The 22,838-nt window shown below is 40.8% G+C and overlaps 2 protein-coding genes and 2 pseudogenes across 2 annotated transcripts; 3 read left to right on the forward strand and 1 right to left on the reverse strand.

Moving 5' to 3' along the window:
• Positions 1-229: 229 nt before the first annotated feature.
• Positions 230-4,041, reverse strand: LOC117557147. The gene is made up of 10 exons (XM_034232835.1): positions 3,933-4,041; positions 3,670-3,854; positions 3,491-3,594; positions 3,326-3,417; positions 3,071-3,251; positions 2,892-2,997; positions 2,728-2,816; positions 629-720; positions 444-548; positions 230-355 (listed from the first exon to the last, which is right to left on the reverse strand). The coding sequence occupies exons 1-10, from the start codon at positions 3,997-3,999 to the stop codon at positions 342-344; spliced, it is 1,035 nt and encodes a 344-aa protein (XP_034088726.1). The 5' UTR covers positions 4,000-4,041; the 3' UTR covers positions 230-341.
• Positions 4,042-6,653: 2,612 nt separating this feature from the next.
• LOC117557148 lies at positions 6,654-9,002 on the forward strand. Its single transcript, XM_034232836.1, has 10 exons — positions 6,654-6,762; positions 6,841-7,025; positions 7,101-7,204; positions 7,278-7,369; positions 7,444-7,624; positions 7,698-7,803; positions 7,880-7,968; positions 8,525-8,616; positions 8,699-8,803; positions 8,892-9,002. Exons 1-10 carry the CDS (start codon positions 6,696-6,698, stop codon positions 8,903-8,905), a joined length of 1,035 nt encoding a protein of 344 aa, XP_034088727.1. The 5' UTR covers positions 6,654-6,695; the 3' UTR covers positions 8,906-9,002.
• Positions 9,003-10,012: 1,010 nt separating this feature from the next.
• Positions 10,013-14,975, forward strand: LOC117557144 (annotated as a pseudogene).
• Positions 14,976-19,564: 4,589 nt separating this feature from the next.
• On the forward strand, positions 19,565-21,632 carry LOC117557143 (annotated as a pseudogene).
• Positions 21,633-22,838: the final 1,206 nt, after the last annotated feature.

Consider the following 22,838-nt stretch of genomic DNA (forward strand, 5'->3'; position numbering starts at 1 on the left):
CTGGTGGTGTATGTAATGTCAGAATGTATATCATGTGCAGAGCTAAATGTAAAATGGAAAGTGAAAGAAAGATTCAGGGGCTATACTCCAACTCACATGGCCATTAAAGGTTACATTATATTTGACAGTATCTTTCAATGACAAAAGTCACACAAAATTAGTAAAATTCTACTGATAGGACAGATGGACACAGTTGAGGACAGTAGAACCTTCATATGAAGTAAAGATACTCGTTTTATACTCAACAGGAGTTAACAGTTTTATTCATACAGAGATTATAGACAACTTTAATCTGCATATGGATGTCATCCGCCTGGGCCCTCTGTTCAGTCTCCCCAATCTTAGACTGGACTTCCTGTTGAGAAAATGTTTAGCAACGTTAGTCTTATGGCAAGTTTTGAACAAAACTTCAAGACAAATACCATAAATAAATACTCATTAACCTTGGTCAGCAATGGAAACATCTGATGCATTGTGGGCATTTTGTTGCGATGGATCCATTATGATCAGGGGTCCCAACACAGAAGTGTGCATGAAGCCGTTGGATTCTGAGGTGGAAGAAAACAATAATAACTTCATAATGAAAAGACTATTAAAAAAAGCATACAAGTTAGCATAAAAGCGATACCCCATTCGTCTCCTCTCTTGGAGCGAGTGTTGCAGGTCCTAGAACAGCAGTCACACATGGAGCTCTGCATGGGGTCATCCAGGAGTTCCCATCTGAGGAGGCAGCAATCGTTAAGGCTCAAATACATCAGCATGGCTTTACAACATTTTGTATACACAGAAGAAAAAAGCCGTTATAAAATGGTGTGATGTTTCTATAAAAAACTAAAACTGGTAAAATTATAAATATCAAGTTAATGACCAAAAGATATCTTTCCATCTACAGTGCAGAACAAGGTTAGCATTTTACAAAAGCTCAGGGCTTTTTTCATTTTATAAATCTCATTAGGTTGGCTAATCATTTGAGTGCCCCTCCTTTTAAAACAAATATATTGTTATTCTCAAATATTTTACAATTATCATTCGTCACAATTGTTGTCTATACTTTGTTAGTTAGCAGGAGATCATTTTTTGTAGATATATACAAGCACAATACTGATCAAAGTACATGCATTGATCTACTTCAAGTTGGATATGTTATGCTAAAATAAGCTAGCATCCTTGGCTAATGGTGCATACTTGTTGCACATGGCATCAGTTTTAGCTAAAGTACTTGAAAGGCTGGTGAATGATCAAATCAAAGAATATTTAAGCTTGAACAACATTCTATCTCCTCACCAGTCAGGCTTTAGGAAGCAGCACAGTACAGTAACGGCTGCTTTGAAAGTAGTGAATGACATTGTTGAAGGCTTGGACGCAAAGAGCTACTGTGCTGCCCTTTTTATAGACTTATCCAAGGCATTTGATACTGTGGACCATGGCATTCTATGCCAGAAGTTATCCCATATAGGCCTGTCTGACCAAGCTGTTGGTTTGCAAACTATCTTTCAAATCGCAAGCAATGTGTAAAATGCAGCGGTCTCTCCTCAAGCTTTCTTAATGTGCCCAGAGGCGTTCCTCAAGGTTCGGTCTTGGGACCGACCCTTTTTACTATTTATATAAATGATGTGGGTCAAAGTATTGATGCCTCTGTACATCTATATGCAGATGATACTGTTGTGCTAGCACTGTTGCCCTTGCATTTGAACGTCTGTAGTCTGCTTTTGACACTTTTCAGTCACATCTGTTCCACCTTAGGTTGGTGTTAAATTCAGATAAGACAAAAGTCATGTTGTTTTCCAATAAGAAAAAGTTACCAACTGTTCTTCCCTGCACAGCATAACCCCATTGAAGCTGTTAACACCTACAGATACTTAGGCATCACTATAGATGAAAATCTCTGCTTCAAACCACACATTGACAATCTTTTAAGGAAATTGAAATTAAAGCTGGGATTCTTTTTTAGAAACAAGGCCTGCTTCTCCACAAGTGCGAGGAAACGGCTTGTAGCTGCCACATTTTTGCCGCTCTTGGACTACGGGGATGTTGTGTACATGAACGCCTCAGCTCACTCCCTTCATCTGCTGGACGCTGTTTACCATGGGGCTCTGAGGTTCATAACCAACTGTAAACCCCTCACACACACCATTGCACGCTTTAGTCAACTGGACATCACTATCAATGCAATGGTACAAACTGATCTATACCGCTATGCTTGGACTGCTGCCCCTCTACATATCTACTTACATATCACACAAACAGTACAGCTATAGACTAAGATCTCAACATTACATCACTCTGTCCGTCCCCTCAGTACGCACGGTGCTTGGGAAAAAAGCCATATCATACTCCGCCCCCTCGACCTGGAACACACTTCAGCAGGAACTTCAGCTGACCAGTTTGATACCCATCACGGATTTTAAACTCATTTAAAAAAAGCTGGAGAAATCATCTGTGGGTGTTTGCACCTGCTATATCTGACTGTATATGGATTTTAATGACTACTTTTTTACGATGTTGTATTTTAGTGTTGCCTCTGTGTTTAGTGTCCTGTCTGTCTGTAACTTTGTGTGGTAGTGTTACCACTGACAGGTCTCTCTTGAAAATGAGACCTTGTGTCTCAATGAGATCTACACCTGTATAAATAAAGGCTAAATAAAATAAAATCAGTTGCATTCATCATATTAAACTGCTGGCAAGAACATTTTCACATACTTCCAACATATCAAACTCTTCCCTTACCGCTCATTTTCCTTTACATAGTGGCAAGCTTTCTTGCTCTCACTTAGAACTTCAGGATCCCATGCGAGCAGTTTGCAGTGAATGTACACCTGAGGAGCACATGAAACATACATGTTTGCTAGGAACCAAATATTCTTTAGAGCACTTTACATTTACCCCCTCACCTCCTCGCCGAGACCAAACTTGAAGGACTGCAGGTAGAGGATGATTGCAGACGAGTGGTACCGAGGGAGAAACCTGGAGTTTCCCTTCACACTGTCCAGGAGACACCTGAAGAAATTCAGATAAGCGATAAGGACTAAACTCCAGAAAACAATTAAAGAAATCAGAGACTGGATCTCACCCCTTATTTGTAATGATGGGGTACACATTGCTGTTAGCCTGCAGCTCAGGCGTAGTGGCTGCCACACATTCCTCCATGAGCAGCAGCAATGGCTGATGGGACTTCTGCTCCACTGTTGCCCTTATTGGCATGAAGGAACCCAGGGGGATGACATTTGTCTCCGCTACCGCTGTCATTTGTTCTGTAAGGGGAAAAGTAAAAACGGCTTAGTGTGCATTTTTTGAGTGTTTTGCCTTTAGGAGCATGAGCCCTCACCATTTAGGAGCAGCATGTGGAACTTCAGCCCTCCTCGGCCTCCGGCAACCCCTGACCCCGGGTTCAGGAAAGGAGGAACCCACCCAGTAGGTCTGAAATATATTAACAACATTCATCCCATATATCAGCTTTAAACTCGAATTTAAATAACAAAGAAACTCCTACCTTGGATAAACGCACTCGATGGGATACACATAAGCTGCAGGACTCGACCTTGGTCTGGGCCTGAAAGTCAGCTCATTTTTGTAGATGAGATTCTTCCCTTTCACCTGAAGAAAAAAGAAGCTCATTATGACATTGAAAAGGTTGAGAGGTATTTCGGTGAAACATGGCAGTTACATTACCAGTCTTTTAAAATTGCAGTCATCTAGTTTGTAGTTAAACTCAGCTATCCCCTCTCCCCTGGGCAGAGCCTTAAACCCAGATGGCATGCAGTTTCCGAGGAAGTGACGAGCTACATATTGCCGCAGTCTCATGGGGATCTTCCATGTGATGCTTATGGAGTCTTTTTCACACTGTACTTTGATTTCTGCAAACAAATCATTATTATATATTTCCCTACATTCCCCAACAAAAGCAGATGTTTACATACATGTGCTAAGCATACCTGCATTGGCAACAGTCGTTGCAAAAAGAGCCACGACTATCACACGTAGGTAGAGTTGAGTCCCCATGACTGAATGATCTAGATCACACAGGAAGTGGCACCATTTGTAGACTCCCTGCCAATTTAGCTGAACGAGCAACACCTGTGTGAGAGCAGGGCAGCATCTGTCTACTTATACTGGGATGTCATTTCACATTCAATTTCATTGTAGAGTTTTCATTTGGATCATTTCTAGTAAACTTATTCAAGTACATTTTTATTTATCTGCCTTTAATCTTTTATTACATGGCTTAGTTGAAGACTCGATTCTGATTGGTCAATTCAGAACACGTGACACGTTGTTAATCCAGAACAGACAGACCGCTGTCAAGGACTGAAATGAATAGAGCAGCGTCCTCTGGTGGCCTCTGTATAGATCAGTCAGTCCAAAAAGAAACAAAAAGATAATTACCAACATTAAAGTGTAAGAGACATTTATTTAAAAATAGTTGTTGTTGTAATTGTTTTGTCATCTGATTGAGTGTGTCTGACCCTGGAAGGGCAAATGGTTTTTGACCGCTGTACAGCGAGTGCCATAAAGAATGTTTGTTATGGAATGGATAATTGTATGGACCTCACTTTGACGATGTTCAAAACCTGATTAATAAATGGAATGTACTTTGTCTATTCCACATCCGATAACAAGCCTACAAGCCATTACAATAACAGCACAACCGGTATCTATAAACAGGGCTGCACATAACTGGTGCGCAGGTGCGCATGCGCACCTCCGCCAAAAAAAGAGCACCGGGTCATTTGATAAAAGGCGCATTTGCGCACCAACATTGAGAGAGAGAGGGAGAGAGAGAAGGTAAAAGAGAGAAGAGAGAAGAGAAAGATATTTGCGAGTTGCATATGAACTCAGGGCCGGCCCGTGGCACTGGCGTTTTAGATGTTCGCCTAGGGCGCCAGATCTGTGGAGGCGCTGCGCTGGCAGTTCTGGGAGGGAAAAACATTTTTGACCGTTGGTGCTCATCCTAATTTTCGGCCTTGATGTAACAATATTCATAATTAAGTAAATGTAACACCCTTTTCACCCCGGTTACACGTTTCATTTGCCCTGTACGATGATGGGCGCTGTAAGTGATTAAAATGGGGGATGTTTGCTTATCTGTCGCCCGCAACTCACAGCCAAAGTGTGAGTGAGCTAGGGAGAGAGGGAGGGTGCACCGGTACCGGCGCTGTTGTTATTAGAATCTGGTGCTAGCTGCTCTAACGGATATAAGAAGAAGATGTGTCTCCAATAATGTGGAGGGAGAGTCCTCTCCAGTCAGACTGAGAGGCTGATAACTACAGCTCAGTGAGGTAAAGGACTCTTGAGTGTTTAGATAGTTCACTTTAGTCTAAGTTCAAACGGTTTGGTCACAATTTATGTAAACACATATTTTCCAAGGCACTCCTTTATAATTATTGGGATAAACAGGTTTGAAATCATTCCAATGTATACTATAGGACAGTAACCAAAAATATCCTTTAAAACTGGAGAGATAAAAAAAATGCATAAATAAATAAATAAATATTAAGGTAAAATAAGATATGAATGAACAACACAAATAAAATAATTTACATTCATTTGTTATTGGCTATGGTAGGTTATTGGTTATGTTCACATACTTATTTGATTACATCCACTTGTCTAAGATGACAACAGAGACTTTCGACCCAAACCCAGCTGTTGACTTGTGGATGCAAGCAGCTAATCGCAGACTCAACCAGAGAGAAAGAAGTAGGCCTACATCATCAGCTACCATGTCTGACAGAGAGGAAGACAGTGAGGAGAACAGTCAGGAGGGTAGTGATGACAGCTTGTAGGATTACTGGTCGTGCTAATGTTGTCTTGTGTTCACCTCTGCATGTGTGTTCTGTGTTCACCTCTGCACGTGTGTTCTGTGTTCACCTCTGCATGTGTGTTCTGTGTTCACCTCTGCATTTGTGTGCAGTGCCGTGTGTCAGGCAAATAAAGTCAAGACCCCCTCAAAAGTTACGATTTATTTCATTTTATGGATGAGCATCAAGCAACATCTCCAGGTGCTTCTTTGAGAACCAGGGCAAAAAAGTTATGTGCACCCCTGTCTATAAACACAGTATAGCGCGTCAGCCAACTCATCCCTGGGAGTTAAGCCACCATGGAAGCTTTAGTATCGGGCTAAAGGTCATGCAGAGTGAGATCGCTATCACTTTAAGAGAGAGAGAGAGAGGCGTGTGGCGCGTGCATGTGTGTGTGGGCAGGGACGTGCACAGACATTTCGGGGGGCAGGAGCTCAAGTGGGAAAAAGGGCACTTCCCATAATCATTTATAAACAAAAGTAAAACAAAAGGTTAAATGTAGTTGCACATCTCTGACTTACTAACATGTAGGTATATTGACTTGGAAGCTTGTTATGGTTGGGCTGATTTGAGAAAAGTGCAGTTGTAGTTTTATCTGAATTGTTGTATTGTTTTATAAATAGTGTTGTATATAAAATAATCAGGTAATTGTTGAAAAATAAATTCAGTAGAATTTTTAAAAAAAGAAGCAATTTGGCAGATAAATAAAAATGTACTTGAATAAGTTTACTAGAAATGATCCAAATGAAAACTCTACAATGAAATTGAATGTGAAATGACATCCCAGTATAAGTAGACAGATGCTGCCCTGCTCTCACACAGGTGTTGCTCGTTCAGCTAAATTGGCAGGGAGTCTACAAATGGTGCCACTTCCTGTGTGATCTAGATCATTCAGTCATGGGGACTCAACTCTACCTACGTGTGATAGTCGTGGCTCTTTTTGCAACGACTGTTGCCAATGCAGGTATGCTTAGCACATGTATGTAAACATCTGCTTTTGTTGGGGAATGTAGGGAAATATATAATAATGATTTGTTTGCAGAAATCAAAGTACAGTGTGAAAAAGACTCCATAAGCATCACATGGAAGATCCCCATGAGACTGCGGCAATATGTAGCTCGTCACTTCCTCGGAAACTGCATGCCATCTGGGTTTAAGGCTCTGCCCAGGGGAGAGGGGATAGCTGAGTTTAACTACAAACTAGATGACTGCAATTTTAAAAGACTGGTAATGTAACTGCCATGTTTCACCGAAATACCTCTCAACCTTTTCAATGTCATAATGAGCTTCTTTTTTCTTCAGGTGAAAGGGAAGAATCTCATCTACAAAAATGAGCTGACTTTCAGGCCCAGACCAAGGTCGAGTCCTGCAGCTTATGTGTATCCCATCGAGTGCGTTTATCCAAGGTAGGAGTTTCTTTCTTATTTAAATTCGAGTTTAAAGCTGATATATGGGATGAATGTTGTTAATATATTTCAGACCTACTGGGTGGGTTCCTCCTTTCCTGAACCCGGGGTCAGGGGTTGCCGGAGGCCGAGGAGGGCTGAAGTTCCACATGCTGCTCCTAAATGGTGAGGGCTCATGCTCCTAAAGGCAAAACACTCAAAAAATGCACACTAAGCCGTTTTTACTTTTCCCCTTACAGAACAAATGACAGCGGTAGCGGAGACAAATGTCATCCCCCTGGGTTCCTTCATGCCAATAAGGGCAACAGTGGAGCAGAAGTCCCATCAGCCATTGCTGCTGCTCATGGAGGAATGTGTGGCAGCCACTACGCCTGAGCTGCAGGCTAACAGCAATGTGTACCCCATCATTACAAATAAGGGGTGAGATCCAGTCTCTGATTTCTTTAATTGTTTTCTGGAGTTTAGTCCTTATCGCTTATCTGAATTTCTTCAGGTGTCTCCTGGACAGTGTGAAGGGAAACTCCAGGTTTCTCCCTCGGTACCACTCGTCTGCAATCATCCTCTACCTGCAGTCCTTCAAGTTTGGTCTCGGCGAGGAGGTGAGGGGGGTAAATGTAAAGTGCTCTAAAGAATATTTGGTTCCTAGCAAACATGTATGTTTCATGTGCTCCTCAGGTGTACATTCACTGCAAACTGCTCGCATGGGATCCTGAAGTTCTAAGTGAGAGCAAGAAAGCTTGCCACTATGTAAAGGAAAATGAGCGGTAAGGGAAGAGTTTGATATGTTGGAAGTATGTGAAAATGTTCTTGCCAGCAGTTTAATATGATGAATGCAACTGATGCCATGTGCAACAAGTATGCACCATTAGCCAAGGATGCTAGCTTATTTTAGCATAACATATCCAACTTGAAGTAGATCAATGCATGTACTTTGATCAGTATTGTGCTTTTATATATCTATAAAAAATGATCTCCTGCTAACTAACAAAGTATAGACAACAATTGTGACGAATGATAATTATAACATATTTGAGAATAACAATATATTTGTTTTTAAAAGGAGGGGCACTCGAATGATTAGCCAACCTAATGAGATTTATAAAATGAAAAAAGCCCTGAGCTTTTGTAAAATGCTAACCTTGTTCTGCACTGTAGATGGAAAGATATCTTTTGTCATTAACTTGATATTTATAATTTTACCAGTTTTAGTTTTTTATAGAAACATCACACCATTTTATAACGGCTTTTTTCTTCTGTGTATACAAAATGTTGTAAAGCCATGCTGATGTATTTGAGCCTTAACGATTGCTGCCTCCTCAGATGGGAACTCCTGGATGACCCCATGCAGAGCTCCATGTGTGACTGCTGTTCTAGGACCTGCAACACTCGCTCCAAGAGAGGAGACGAATGGGGTATCGCTTTTATGCTAACTTGTATGCTTTTTTTTTTTAATAGTCTTTTTCATTATGAAGTTATTGTTTTCTTCCACCTCAGAATCCAACGGCTTCATGCACACTTCTGTGTTGGGACCCCTGATCATAATGGATCCATCGCAACAAAATGCCCACAATGCATCAGATGTTTCCATTGCTGACCAAGGTTAATGAGTATTTATTTATGGTATTTGTCTTGAAGTTTTGTTCAAAACTTGCCATAAGACTAACGTTGCTAAACATTTTCTCAACAGGAAGTCCAGTCTAAGATTGGGGAGACTGAACAGAGGGCCCAGGTGGACGACATCCATATGCAGATTAAAGTTGTCTATAATCTCTGTATAAATAAACTGTTGTTAACTCCAGTTGAGTATAAAACGAGTATCTTTACTTCATATGAAGGTTCTTCTGTCCTCAACTGTGTACATCTGTCCTATCAGTAGAATTTGACTAATTTTGTGTGACTTTTGTCTTTGAAAGATACTGTCAATTATAATTTAACCTTTAATGGCCATGTGAGTTGGAGTATAGCCCCTGAATCTTTCTTTCACTTTCCATTTTACACTGAGCTCTGCACATGATACACATTCTGACATTACATACACCACCAGATTTAAAAGCTATTGGTGATCTGTCTGCTATTACAAATATGGCAATTATTTATGTTGAGCCTCATTTGAAAAGACAATTCTGATCTGAATTTACTTTCTGGGCACTCATGCCTGCAGTTGAATGTAGCATAGTTTACTTTCTGGCCATGAATATAAAATCAATAGGGATGGCCTGCATGGCACGTGTTTATGCAGTTAAAGGATGACATCACAGCAACACAATTAATATTCACGTGTGTGGATATTTTCTCACACTGAATACAACTTAAATTAACTGAAACATTTACCTTTTTCCCTTACCTTGAGTTTCCATTAGGTCAAAGATATAAAAGTAACACATTTGAATAGGACAGGACATCTGATAAAGGAATACTAAATTCCCCCAAATGATCATTTGTTTAGAAATGACTCACCTTTTAATTCTCAAAGAAAACTTTGTCTTGCATGACTTGAAGTTGAACAAAGAATCCCAACGTATACATATATTAATGTTAATATATATAACAACAAAACTAAATCAAAACATCAGTAAGATAACCCATGTACTATGATCCTCAAAGTGTTTTAAATAAGAATTTAAGGTAGTCACACAGGATAATACATTTAAGAAATGGTGATTTTGTGCTGCTGATGAAGCTGAATAAAAATGAATTGGGTGTAAGGACTAGTGTGATTGGATGCTCCCCATGCTGTAATCAGTGTTCTAGCTGCTGCAGCTGGGACTGTTGACAGGCACCAGGTGAAAGACGTTATCTTGATGAATGCCTCTCAGGAACAAGGTATAAGAACATGCACTGTGTCAGTAGCAAGCATTCGGTCATGATGGTTTCATTTTGTCAAGGTGCACTGCTTCTGAGCCTGGCAGCTGCCATGGCAGTATATGCAGGTAAGACTGGAAACAATTAAAGCCATGTTATTATCCTTGACTCAAATAGTTGAGTCTAAACTTAATTGCTTTGTGTTGCAGACATGAAAGTGGACTGTGGGCCAGATTTTGTGACGCTGATGTGGAGAGAAAGCCGACCCCAGGCCGACACGTCGCTTCTCCGTCTGGGTAACTGTTTCCCAACTAGCTTCTCAGCAGGAGAGGCCTACTTCTATGTGGATCTCACTGACTGTAACTTTAGGAGACTGGTATGTGTATATATATATTTTAAACCTGTAAGCTGTGAGTCTGCTATATTTCCTACAGCTCTCTCAGGGGGATCTTTGTCTCTCTAACAGGTCACCGGGCATGCACTGGTGTACAGCAATGATCTGACCTACGTTGCTTCTGCGGATTCTTACAATTTGGCCTTCACCCACCCAGTTGTATGTGCATATGAGAGGTTAGTGTTCATACCAACATAAGGTGCTAAAGGGTGACACTACCCTTGACTAACCATTCCAATTTTGCATTTTCATGGCCTGGGAAAGTTCAATTTTGATAATAAGCTTCTCCCTCTCAAAGCCACCAACCATGGAAGTCCGTCTCAAACTTGTGATGTCATCAGGTAAAAAGTCTGAAGCTGCTATATAGACAATGAATGGGAGACTGATTTAGGGAATCTACAGCCTGTTTCTGTTCTATTCCCAAATTAGCTTTATCTATTGAAGTATTCTCAACAAAAATGTTACCCATTTACTGAGGACAATCTCTAAAGTACACTGTGTTCCCAATTCATTGTCAATTGAGTTTTTCCCATAGTTTTAATTGAACATCACACATTTAAGTTCACTCTAGTTTTTTTGCATTTTGGAGGAAGTCTTTTTAACATGGGAGTAACAGTTCATAACTAGAGAATGCAATTCCTGAAGAAATGGCTAGTGGGAATTATTTATGCTGATGTTGAATTGCTATGCTGAAATGTAATGTGTAAGAAGAAAGTGAAGAATTTAGATTGAAATGATACATGAACACTGGGGGCTTGAATGTGTGATAAGAGAAGAAAAGAAAGTAGAAAAGCAGCAGAATATTTGAACTGCAAATTATTAAACTAAGTTGATGGCAAATGATCTGTCGCCATGGCAACGGTATTTGACACTCCATAATACGCTTCGATATGTGGATGGCATACAAAACCTGTGAAGTTTGGCGCATTTTCACTGAAGTTATGAGAACCATGTTTCATGGTGAGCATTGTGTTGCCATGGCAACGGCATTTGAATAAATCTCAAAACTGTCCCGTAGATGTCTTCACGGCTGGACTGTTTGCACAAATGTGAAGTTTGAGCACTTTTTGACCATTTTCATAGGAGTTATAGCAATATTGTGTTTTATTGCAAGGGATGTGTTGCCATGGCAACAGCTTTTGAGGAAAATTCACTAATGGCACAGACATGTTGAGGGCTGGACCATTAACTGTCTTATGAAGTCTGGTGGTGTTTTGACCATTTTCATATCAGTTACGACAACATCGTGGTTTATGGCGAGGGATGCGTTTCCATGGAAACGGCATAGGATAAAACCCCATAATTCTCATAGAGCTGTTGAGGGCCGGACCATTATCTGAAGTCTGGTGCTGTTTTAGACCATTTGCTTACGTATCACGACAACATCGTGTTTTAAGTAGAGGGATGCGTTTCCATGGAAATGGCATATGGTGAGATCTCAGATTTGGCATAGAGCTGTTGAGGCATGGACCGGTGATATACAAGTGAAGATTGGGGGACGATTAGACCGTGTCCATTGGAGTTACAGCGACATTGTGTTTTATGGTGAGGGATGCGTTGCCATAGTAACACCCCATTACGTAACATCAGATTTGATGTAGAGCTTTTCAGGGCCACAGTGTTAACCATCATGTGATGTTCGGTGGCGTTCTGAGCATGTCAGTCGGAGTTATGACATCATCATGTTCCATCACACAGGTGTTTATGTTTGAGCTAATGACTTTATGAAACACCTGTGCTTGAGCCCAGAGATCAAAGGTTTCCATGGTGATGTGCAGTAATAAGTGAGGAGAGCCTTTCCATTGTTCTGAATGAGAGATAAACGTCTTGCATGTGAACGTTTTGTTGAATAACCGTAACAGATATCGGTGAAATTTCAACGTGTGAAGCATCTCAAGAACCCTTGGCATCTGAAGTGCGCTTTTTGTGTACTTTTGGGTCAATAATGTGCCATTTTTGGCAAACTAACTAAAGGTGTGAGGAAAGATGAGCCTGAATGTACAATGGGCTTTAATGGAGCTACGAGAGCTTTCTCATGAAAAATTATGTCTCAGGAGTGTAGGGTTTGGCAGGTTTAAAAAAATATATATGATGGCGAATTTCAAGCTGTCCTCCACTCTAGCTGTGAAATCACGCACTCTAGCCTTAACGAGCTGCGCAATACACACTAATGTTAAAATCTGAAGAAGGCCTCTTTACCAAGTTCTGAGCAATGTTTAATATTTCTAAAAGTATGAATCTGATTTAAAAGTTGTTTAATATGAATAATGTCAGAAAGATGTGTAACATTTTAAAGTTGGAATGAGGTTTCTGAGTGAAAGTATGAAGGAACAGTTAGCAGTTGAAGTCGCATGAAGATGTTTCAAGTCTGAAGAGTTTCTCTTGACTTCCATGTTAAAAATGTGATGAATTATGGGATGTATCTCGGGAATTATGAATGAGAAAAGTAATGGCAATCGATTCCTGAACGATTTGAACGGAGTTTTCTGCGATGTGGGAGAAAGAAGCCGGACAAAATAACCCGGCGGAATAAGAATAAAGAATTTGTCCGTAGGAGTAACAAGCTTGCACTAATAATAATAACTTGAATTTATATAGCGCCTTTCATAACCTCAAGGTCACTTTACAAAGAAACATACAAGGACAAGACATAAAAAAAAAAAAAAAAAACATAAAACAGGGGGCAGAAATGGAAGTGTAACTAGGGGGGGGGGGAAGAGAGAGTGAGTTATTGTTGGAAGGTGATGTTGAACAGATGAGTTTTAAGGGTTGATTTTGAAAATGTTGAGAGAAGGGGCGTTGCGGATTTCTGCAGGGAGGGAGTTCCAGAGAGTGGGGGCAGCGACACTGAAGGCACGGTCCCCGAAGGTGCGGAGGCGTGAATGGGGAATGGAGAGCAGGCCGGAGTCTGAGGATCAAAGAGTGCGGGACGGGATGTATGGGTGGAGGAGATCTGTGAGGTACTGAGGGGAGAGGGATTTGTAGGTGATGCGGGACTTGACCGGGAGCCAGTAGAGGTTGAATAGAGTGGGGGTGATGTTCTCCCAGGGCTTGGTGCGTGTGAGAACCCTGGCAGCTGAGTTCTGTATGTACTGGAGCCTGTTCAGGGTTTTGCTGGGAACCCTGGACAGGAGTCCGTTACAATAGTCCAGGTGTGAGGTAATGAAACAATGTATCAGCTTCTCGGCAACAGTCATAAGTTCAATAGTTTCACTTTGCAGCATTTTCTGTACCCTTCTGCTTTATTTTTTGCAGGCCCAAAGACTGGTATGCTACGATCTATGACCCGGTGTTTAAAACCTACAGTCTAGGAGATCTGCAGTTTAACATTGGCCTCATGAATGGTGGGTAAACAACATGAGAAACTCTCTACGAACGGCAGCTCTCCTTTTGTAACTTAATGACTTCTCCTGTTTACCGCCCTAGACGACTTCTCAGGCCCTGCTGAATCTACACGCTTTCCTCTGGGCTCCATCATCCCCATCATGGCTAGTGTGGTGCAGGAGACCCATCAGCCCTTGCTGCTGCTTCTTGAGGAATGTGTAGCTGCTACCACACCAGAGCTGTACCCTGAAAGCACCATGTACACTATAATCTCCAATAAAGGGTACTCATGGCAATGAGCATTGATTTCAAAAATATATTTTGGTCGAAACCTTGGTAGTAATGCTAATACATTTTCTTTAACCCAACAGATGTCTTTTGGAAAGTATGTCGTCACGATCAAAAATTCGAACCAAGGCAAAAGTCATCGGAGATCCGCCTATCACTTCAGACCTTTACGTTTGCTATGGGAGAAGAGGTAAATTGGCCTTTATTTATTTTGTCAGAGTCAAGGTTTTATTGTGGAAACTGAGATTAATTGATGCCATGACGCCTATATTTCCCCTCTACTCAACAGGTCTTTATCCACTGCAAACTTTTGGCTTGGGATCCCAATGGTCTTGATAGCACTAAGAAAGCCTGCCACTTTGTCGAAGGGCATGGGTAAAAATATTACTTTAATGTATCAGAATTTGAATTGTAGGTTCATTATTTTACATGAGATGACTTATTCAGCTTAAGCCCAGTCTCCTGAAGATACAGATGGATCCCATTCATAACTATTCAAACTTTGTGGAATCTTTATTTGGAAGAGTTGAGATGCATTTGAATGATCTTTTCATCCAATCTTCATGAACTCAGTTGGGAGTTGCTGGACAACTTGTCCCAGAGCAATCTTTGTGACTGCTGTGAATCAAAATGCAAGTCAAGGAGGCAGAGGAGTGTTGCGTCAGGTATGTACACAACTTCTGCTGTATTACACTTGTTTGGTTGACTTGTACTAAAATATATATTTTTGCAGAGAAACATGGAATGGTACAAAAAGCAGTCATTGGGCCATTTACCATCACAGATGTGAATTCCTGAAGGTAAGGGTTTCGTATTGCAATATACATTTATTCTGAACGGCTATATTAAACGTTGTTCTCCCAACAGGAATGGATCCATTTCGCTGACTGGTTTCTTCAATCTGAATTTGGTTTTTATTATTGGTTCTCTTTGCATTGCAGATTGTATCTGGCCAATACAAAATAAATTGTTTCCAAACCATTTAATTAAAGTTCTCAAATTATTGAGTTTAACTTTTATTTTGGTGTGAAATGGTTTAAACTAAGCTGTTATTACTGAATCTTGATGACCTTGTCTTCTTTCTGGGAAACATTTCCAGGTCTATTCAATGTCATGAACTTTTTTCCTGTGTCAATTTCCCAGAAATATTGATCACATATTATCTTTGAAAGCAATATGATTACATTACACTTTTTGGTTCACATTTCCAATCCAGTAAACGCTTGACAGTTGATGCTTATCATGTAAGTATTATATTCTGTATTCTTCAAGGCAGGTCAAGGCTAAACTCAGTGATTTTCCAAAGAATATTATGGCTGAACAATGAAGAGAATGGATTCAAAGCTTTTCAGCACTATACTCAATTGGCCTTCTTTTGTTTTGTGTATGGGACTTGTTCCATAAGGTTCAACATGTAATTATCAAACTCTATGTAACTTGCAGACTGATTCTTAGTACATAATACACTCTCTCTCCTATTCACCTTAGCTGAGAGATGTTGTTTTTGTTCATGACTAAAGAGACATTGATTTAGCCCAATATGTATTGAACTAGGAGAGGAACTGTCTTTTTACATATGCAGCATACAAAAACTGAACAGATAAAGGCAACCCACAAAAAAAAACCTCTGGGATCCCCCTTAATGCCATAGGCCTACTTTTTACAGCCACATTTAATATCTTGAACGTTAGAACTTGAATATTTCCATAGCCAAATTTGCTCAAATGAAAAAATCATACTATGATAAAACTTGGCACTACCGATACACTCGGTGGCGGGCCAGGGTATGGCTGGAGTAGGCTATACATCCATACCAAGAAATGGCTTAGCCCCATCATGAAAAATGATGTTAAAGTAAGCAAATTAAAGTGGACCTATCATGCTATATTTGAGAAATATGTTGTAGGGCCCATACCTACACAAAACATGTCTGAAGTTTTTTTTTCAAAATACCAAACGGATCACCCATTGTAGCCATCCCTCATACTGCTCATACCCCTCTTTTGCAGCCCTGTTAGAGAAACGCGGATCTTGGATCCTTAATTGAAAAAAAAGAGGAGGCAGATGCTAATGCCTGATCAGAATTCTACCGTAGATAAAGTTAAATTCGGTTCGTTGTGATAAAACGACATCCTGTTTAAACCACGTCAAGGATTATTTCTGAAATATATGGAGCTCAAATGCTTTTTCTCTTGCAGGTTTATCACAAGGTGAGTTCCTTTTTTTATTTCTGCTTTTTAACATTGCTCTCCTCAGTACAGGTTAGCTCTGAGTGTTAGCGAGGCTTGCTAATGTAAACAAAGACGAGATACGTCCAAAAACACGTCAGGCCTTGTTTCTGATAGCAACTCTCTGTGGGTCAGCGCCGATTTTGACTTCATATCGGCAGATAAATCTGTATGCCGCTCGTATGTCACCTCCGTTTTTAAAAGATTTGGGTTTGGAGGAAAAGAGAGGGTTTTATTTCTAATGCTGAGTGAGTTCCCCGACGCACCGGGCACACAGGTTTATGTATAAAATACATCACCGCGCCAATCCCACCAAATGCAGCACTTATGAAGCAGGAGGCTTGAGTATCTTGTAAATAACGGCTTGGCTACCGAGAGCTCTAGCCCGTGGTGCTCCCCGTGCCTGGTAGAGGGCTAAATCGGATGGGTCTACGCGCTTTCATCACTGACCTACCCGCAAAGTGAACGCTGTTACGGTGTCCGATTGTTATCCTTTGCCACGAATGGAAGATTGCGTTGACCAATTTAGGTTCCGCTAAATATGTCAGTAAGCATGGACCTACTTAAAGGTTACTGGGCAGGTACCTTTAACGGACCGTGCCCTCACAAATTTCCGCTTTCGCAACACCTGACTGTTTCCCTGCAGTACACAGTCATGGCGTTTGGCATGTGTAATGCACCTGCTACGTTCCAGCGATTGGTGAATACTGTCCTCTCCGGAATAAGTAAGTCCCAAGGTGGACTACGTTTGGACCCCTGAGTGCCAGCATGCCTTTGAGTGTGTACAGACACACTTAATTCACGCTCCTGTGCTCGCTGCTTCCCCGATCTTGCTAAACCCCTTCAAACTCGAGGTGGATGCTAGTGCAGTGGGTGGCCGGTGCTGTTTTACTGCAGGAGGATGCGGATGGAGTTGATAATCCTGTCCTTGTTATTTTTCCCGTAAATTCACACAAACACCAGGTCCGCTACTCTACTATCGAAAAGGAGGACCCTCTGCTTTGTTGTTAGCTCTCCAGCACTTTGAGGGTTTATGTCAGGTCCAGTTCTTTGCCGGTTGCAGTGTTTACTGATCATAACCCCATTGTCTTTTTGTCCCGCATGTACAACCACAATCAGCGTCTCATGCGGTGGGCTCTGAAGTCATCAGTACTACAACCTGCAAATCTGCCACAAGAAAGGGTCAGAAATGTGTTCGCAGATGCGTTGTCCAGGCTGGAATGATGTGTTGTCTATGGTTAGGGTTGTGCTATGCTTCACAAAAACCCTGTTGGGTTGTGTGTTTTAAGGGGGGGGGGGGTGTTACAGCCGCTGCTACCTTGTGCCTTTAACTGTGTGTATGCAAATGAGCTGTGCCTTCTGATGCTGTGAAGTGGCCGTCCCGACCTCGCAACATTCGCGGGGATTGGACAGACGTCACTCAAGCCCTGCCGCTGCTGCCCGTCATCCGGGGGGAGGAGGATAAAGGCTGGGCACGAACATCCGTCTGGAGGCCCTGTATTTTGTGACAGATGCCCTCAACCCTCTACTTGTGACAAAGCCCTCATCCTGTGATTCTGTAGACTGACTAGCCAGTGTGTATTCTGTGCTTCTGTAGACTGACTAGCAGTGTGTATTCTGTAGGGTTCTGTGCGAGCACACTGGTTAGCAGTGTGTCGTGGTATTCTGTGTTTAGTGTAGGGTTTGTGTGTGTGTGTTGCTTAGACCCAGGTTAGCTTAGCGCCTGTAGATTCAGAATTTGTGTATATTGCTTAGACCCCCGGTGATTAGCACCGGTTGATCAGCAACAGCTGTGTTTTCCACACAGTCCCGTTTTGTTATTGTTTTGTTTCCACTTTAGAAGTGAGATTTTTCTTTCCTTTTGTATAGCGGGGCAACTCTCTTTTGGAGACCCCCTTTTGTTGGATAGTGACAGCTTGACCCGTTGTTGGGCCAAAGCTGGTTTGTGTACATCATTTTGCTTACTTGCAGTCATAAATAAACCCACCGGTAACCCAATACCAATTACAAACTGGTCGTGTCGTTTCCCCTTTTACCCCTAGCAAAGAGGGAACGTAACAGTTATATATATAACATTAATATATTTATACGTTGGGATACTTCAAGTCAAGCAAGAAAAAGTTTTCTTTGAGAATTAAAAGGTGAGTCATTTTCTAAACAAATGATCATTTGGGGGAAGGTAGTATTCCTTTATCAGATGTCCCTGAATTAGTCAAATTCTACTGATAGGACAGTTGAGGACAGTAGGACCTTCATATGAAGTAAAGATACTCGTTTTATACTCAACAGGAGTTAACAACAGTTTTATTTATACAGAGATTATAGACAACTTTAATCTGCATATGGATGTCGTCCACCTGGGCCCTCTGTTCAGTCCTCCCCAATCTTAGACTGGACTTCCTGTTGATGAAAATGTTAGCAACGTTAGTACTTATGGCAAGTTTTGAAACAAAACGTCAAGACAAATACCATAAATAAATACTCATTAACCTTGGTCAGCAATGGAAACATCCGATGCATTGTGGGCATTTTGTTGCGATGGATCCATTATGATCAGGGGTCCCAACACAGAAGTTGTGCATGAAGCCGTTGGATTCTGAGGTGGAAGAAAACAATAATAAACTTCATAATGAAAAGACTACTTTAAAAAAAAGCATACAAGTTAGCATAAAAGCGATACCCCATTCGTCTCCTCTCTTGGAGCGAGTGTTGCAGGTCCTAGAACAGCAGTCACACATGGAGCTCTGCATGGGGTCATCCAGGAGTTCCCATCTGAGGAGGCAGCAATCGTTAAGGCTCAAATACATCAGCATGGCTTTACAACATTTTGTATACACAGAAGAAAAAAGCCGTTATAAAATGGTGTGATGTTTCTATAAAAAACTAAAACTGGTTAAATTATAAATATCAAGTTAATGACCAAAATATATCTTTCCATCTACAGTGCAGAAAAAGGTTAGCATTTTACAAAAGCGTCAGGGCTTTTTTCATTTTATAAATCTCATAGGTTGGCTAATCATTGTGAGTGCCCCTCCCTTTTAAAACAAATATATGTCATTCTCAAATATTTCACAATTATCATTCGTCACAATTGTAGAATTAAACAAAAAAGAAGAAATTTGGCAGATAAAATAAAAATGTACTTGAATAAGTTTACAAAAATGATCCAAATGAAAACTCTACAATGAATTGAATGTGAAATGACATCCCAGTATAAGGTCGACAGATGCTGCCCTGCTCTCACACAGGTGTTGCTCGTTCAGTCTAAATTGGCAGGGAGTCTACAAATGGTGCCACTTCCTGTGTGATCTAGATCATTCAGTCATGGGGACTCAACTCTACCTAGGTGTGATAGTCGTGGCTCTTTTTGCAACGACTGTTGCCAATGCAGGTATGCTTCGCACATGTATGTAAACATCTGCTTTTGTTGGGGAATGTAGGGAAATATATAATAATTTGTTTGCAGAAATCAAAGTACAGTGTGAAAAAGACTCCATAAGCATCACATGGAAGATCCCCATGAGACTGCGGCAATATGTAGCTCGTCACTTCCTCGGAAACTGCATGCCCTCTGGGTTTAAGGCTCTGCCCAGGGGAGAGGGGATAGCTGAGTTTAACTACAAACTAGATGACTGCAATTTTAAAAGACTGGTAATGTAACTGCCATGTTTCACCGAAATACCTCTCAACCTTTTCAATGTCATAATGAGCTTCTTTTTTCTTCAGGTGAAAGGGAAGAATCTCATCTACAAAAATGAGCTGACTTTCAGGCCCAGACCAAGGTCGAGTCCTGCAGCTTATGTGTATCCCATCGAGTGCGTTTATCCAAGGTAGGAGTTTCTTTCTTATTTAAATTCGAGTTTAAAGCTGATATATGGGATGAATGTTGTTAATATATTTCAGACCTACGGGGTGGTTTCCTCCTTTCCTGAACCCGGGGTCAGGGGTTGCCGGAGGCCGAGGAGGGCTGAAGTTCCACATGCTGCTCCTAAATGGTGAGGGCTCATGCTCCTAAAGGCAAAACACTCAAAAAATGCACACTAAGCCGTTTTTACTTTTCCCCTTACAGAACAAATGACAGCGGTAGCGGAGACAAATGTCATCCCCCTGGGTTCCTTCATGCCAATAAGGGCAACAGTGGAGCAGAAGTCCCATCAGCCATTGCTGCTGCTCATGGAGGAATGTGTGGCAGCCACTACGCCTGAGCTGCAGGCTAACAGCAATGTGTACCCCATCATTACAAATAAGGGGTGAGATCCAGTCTCTGATTTCTTTAATTGTTTTCTGGAGTTTAGTCCTTATCGCTTATCTGAATTTCTTCAGGTGTCTCCTGGACAGTGTGAAGGGAAACTCCAGGTTTCTCCCTCGGTACCACTCGTCTGCAATCATCCTCTACCTGCAGTCCTTCAAGTTTGGTCTCGGCGAGGAGGTGAGGGGGTAAATGTAAAGTGCTCTAAAGACTATTTGGTTCCTAGCAAACATGTATGTTTCATGTGCTCCTCAGTGTACATTCACTGCAAACTGCTCGCATGGGATCCTGAAGTTCTAAGTGAGAGCAAGAAAGCTTGCCACTATGTAAAGGAAAATGAACGGTAAGGGAAGAGTTTGATATGTTGGAAGTATGTGAACATTTCTTGCCAGCAGTTTAATATGATGAATGCAACTGCTAGCTTATTTTAGCATAACATATCCAACTTGAAGTAGATCAATGCATGTACTTTGATCAGTATTGTGCTTTTATATATCTATAAAAATGATCTCCTGCTAACTAACAAAGTATAGACAACAATTGTGACGAATGATAATTGTAAAATATTTGAGAATAAAATATATTTGTTTTAAAAGGAGGGGCACTCAAATGATTAGCCAACCTAATAAGATTTATAAAATGAAAAAAGCCCTGAGGTTTGTAAATGCTAACCTTGTTCTGCACTGTAGATGGAAAGATATCTTTTGGTCATAACTTGATAGTTATAATTTTATACAGTTTTAGTTTTTTTATAGAAACATCACACCATTTTATAACTGCTTTTTCTTCTGTGCATACAAATGTTGTAAAGCCATGCTGATGTATTTGAGCCTTAACGATTGCTTCCGTCCTCAGATGGGAACTCCTGGATGACCCCATGCAGAGCTCCATGTGTGACTGCTGTTTCTAGGACCTGCAACCTCGCTCCAAGAGAGGAGAACAAATGGGGTATCGCTTTTATGCTAACTGTATGCTTTTTTTAATATAGTATTTGTATTATGAAGTTATTGTTGTTTTCCTTCCACCTCAGAATCCAACGGCTTCATGCACACTTCCTGTGTTGGGACCCCTGATCATATGGATCCATCGCAACAAGAAATGGCCCACAATGCATCAGATGTTTCCATTGCTGATCAAGGTTAATGAGTATTTATTTATGGTATTTTGTCTTGAAGTTTTGTTCAAAACTTGCCATAAGACTAACGTTGCTAAACATTTTCTCAACAGGATGTCCAGTCTAAGATTGGGGAGACTGAACAGAGGGCCCAGGTGGACGACATCCAATGCAGATTAAAGTTGTCTATAATCTCTGTATAAATAAAACTGTGTTAACTCCTGTTGAGTATACAACGAGTATCTTTACTTCATATGAAGGTCCTACTGTCCTCAACTGTGTCCATCTGTCTATCAGTAGAATTTTACTTTGTGTGACTTTTGTCATTGAAAGATACTGTCAATTATAATGTAACCTTTAATGGCCATGTGAGTTGGAGTATAGCCCCTGAATCTTTCTTTCACTTTCCATTTTACATTGAGCTCTGCACATGAACACATTCTGACATTACATACACCACCAGATTTAAAAGCTATTGGTGATCTGTCTGCTATTACAACTATGGCAATTATTTATGTTGAGCCTCATTTGAAAAGACAATTCTGATCTGAATTTATTTTCTGGCCACTCATGCCTGCAGTTGAATGTAGCATAGTTTACATTATGGCCATGAATATAACATCAATAGGGATGGCCTGCATGGCACGTGTTTATGCAGTTAAAGGATGACATCACCGCAACACAACTAATATTCACGTGTGTGTGGATATTTTCTCACACCGAATACAACTTAAATGAACTGAAACATTTACCTTTTTCCCTTACCTTGAGTTTCCATTAGGTCAAAGATATAAAAATAACACATTTGAATAGGACAGGACATCTGATAAAGGAATACTACCTTCCCCCAAAAGATCAATTGTTTAGAAATGACTCACCTTTTAATTCTCAAAGAAAAACTTTTTCTTGCATGACTTGAAGTTGAACAAAGAATCCCAACGTATACATATATTAATGTTATATATAACAGCAAAACTAAATCAAAACATAAGTAAGACAACCCATGCACTATGATCCTCAAAGTGTTTTAAATAAGAATTTAAGGTAGTCACACAGGATAATACATTTATGAAGAAATTGTTTTGTGCTGCTTATGAAGCTGAATAAAAATGAATTGGGTGTAAGGACTAATGTGATTGGATGCTCCCCATGCTGTAATCAGTGTGCTAGCTGCTGCAGCTGGGACTGTTGACAGGCACCAGCTGAAAGACGTTATCTTGGAATGCCTCTCAGGA

The sequence above is a fragment of the Gymnodraco acuticeps genome, unplaced genomic scaffold (assembly GCF_902827175.1).
Source record: "Gymnodraco acuticeps unplaced genomic scaffold, fGymAcu1.1, whole genome shotgun sequence".
In the NCBI taxonomy this organism is placed as follows: Eukaryota; Metazoa; Chordata; class Actinopteri; order Perciformes; family Bathydraconidae; genus Gymnodraco; species Gymnodraco acuticeps.

Excerpts from the sequence above, each read along its gene's own strand:
- LOC117557148 (XM_034232836.1), top strand. The coding sequence starts at position 6,696 with ATGGGGACTCAACTCTACCTACGTGTGATAGTCGTGGCTCTTTTTGCA. Across the intron at positions 7,370-7,443 it reads CCACATGCTGCTCCTAAATG|AACAAATGACAGCGGTAGCG; the intron begins GTGAGGGCTCAT and ends TTCCCCTTACAG. Across the intron at positions 7,969-8,524 it reads TATGTAAAGGAAAATGAGCG|ATGGGAACTCCTGGATGACC; the intron begins GTAAGGGAAGAG and ends CTGCCTCCTCAG.
- LOC117557147 (XM_034232835.1), bottom strand. The coding sequence starts at position 3,999 with ATGGGGACTCAACTCTACCTACGTGTGATAGTCGTGGCTCTTTTTGCA. Across the intron at positions 3,418-3,490 it reads ATCGAGTGCGTTTATCCAAG|ACCTACTGGGTGGGTTCCTC; the intron begins GTAGGAGTTTCT and ends AATATATTTCAG. Across the intron at positions 721-2,727 it reads TATGTAAAGGAAAATGAGCG|ATGGGAACTCCTGGATGACC; the intron begins GTAAGGGAAGAG and ends CTGCCTCCTCAG.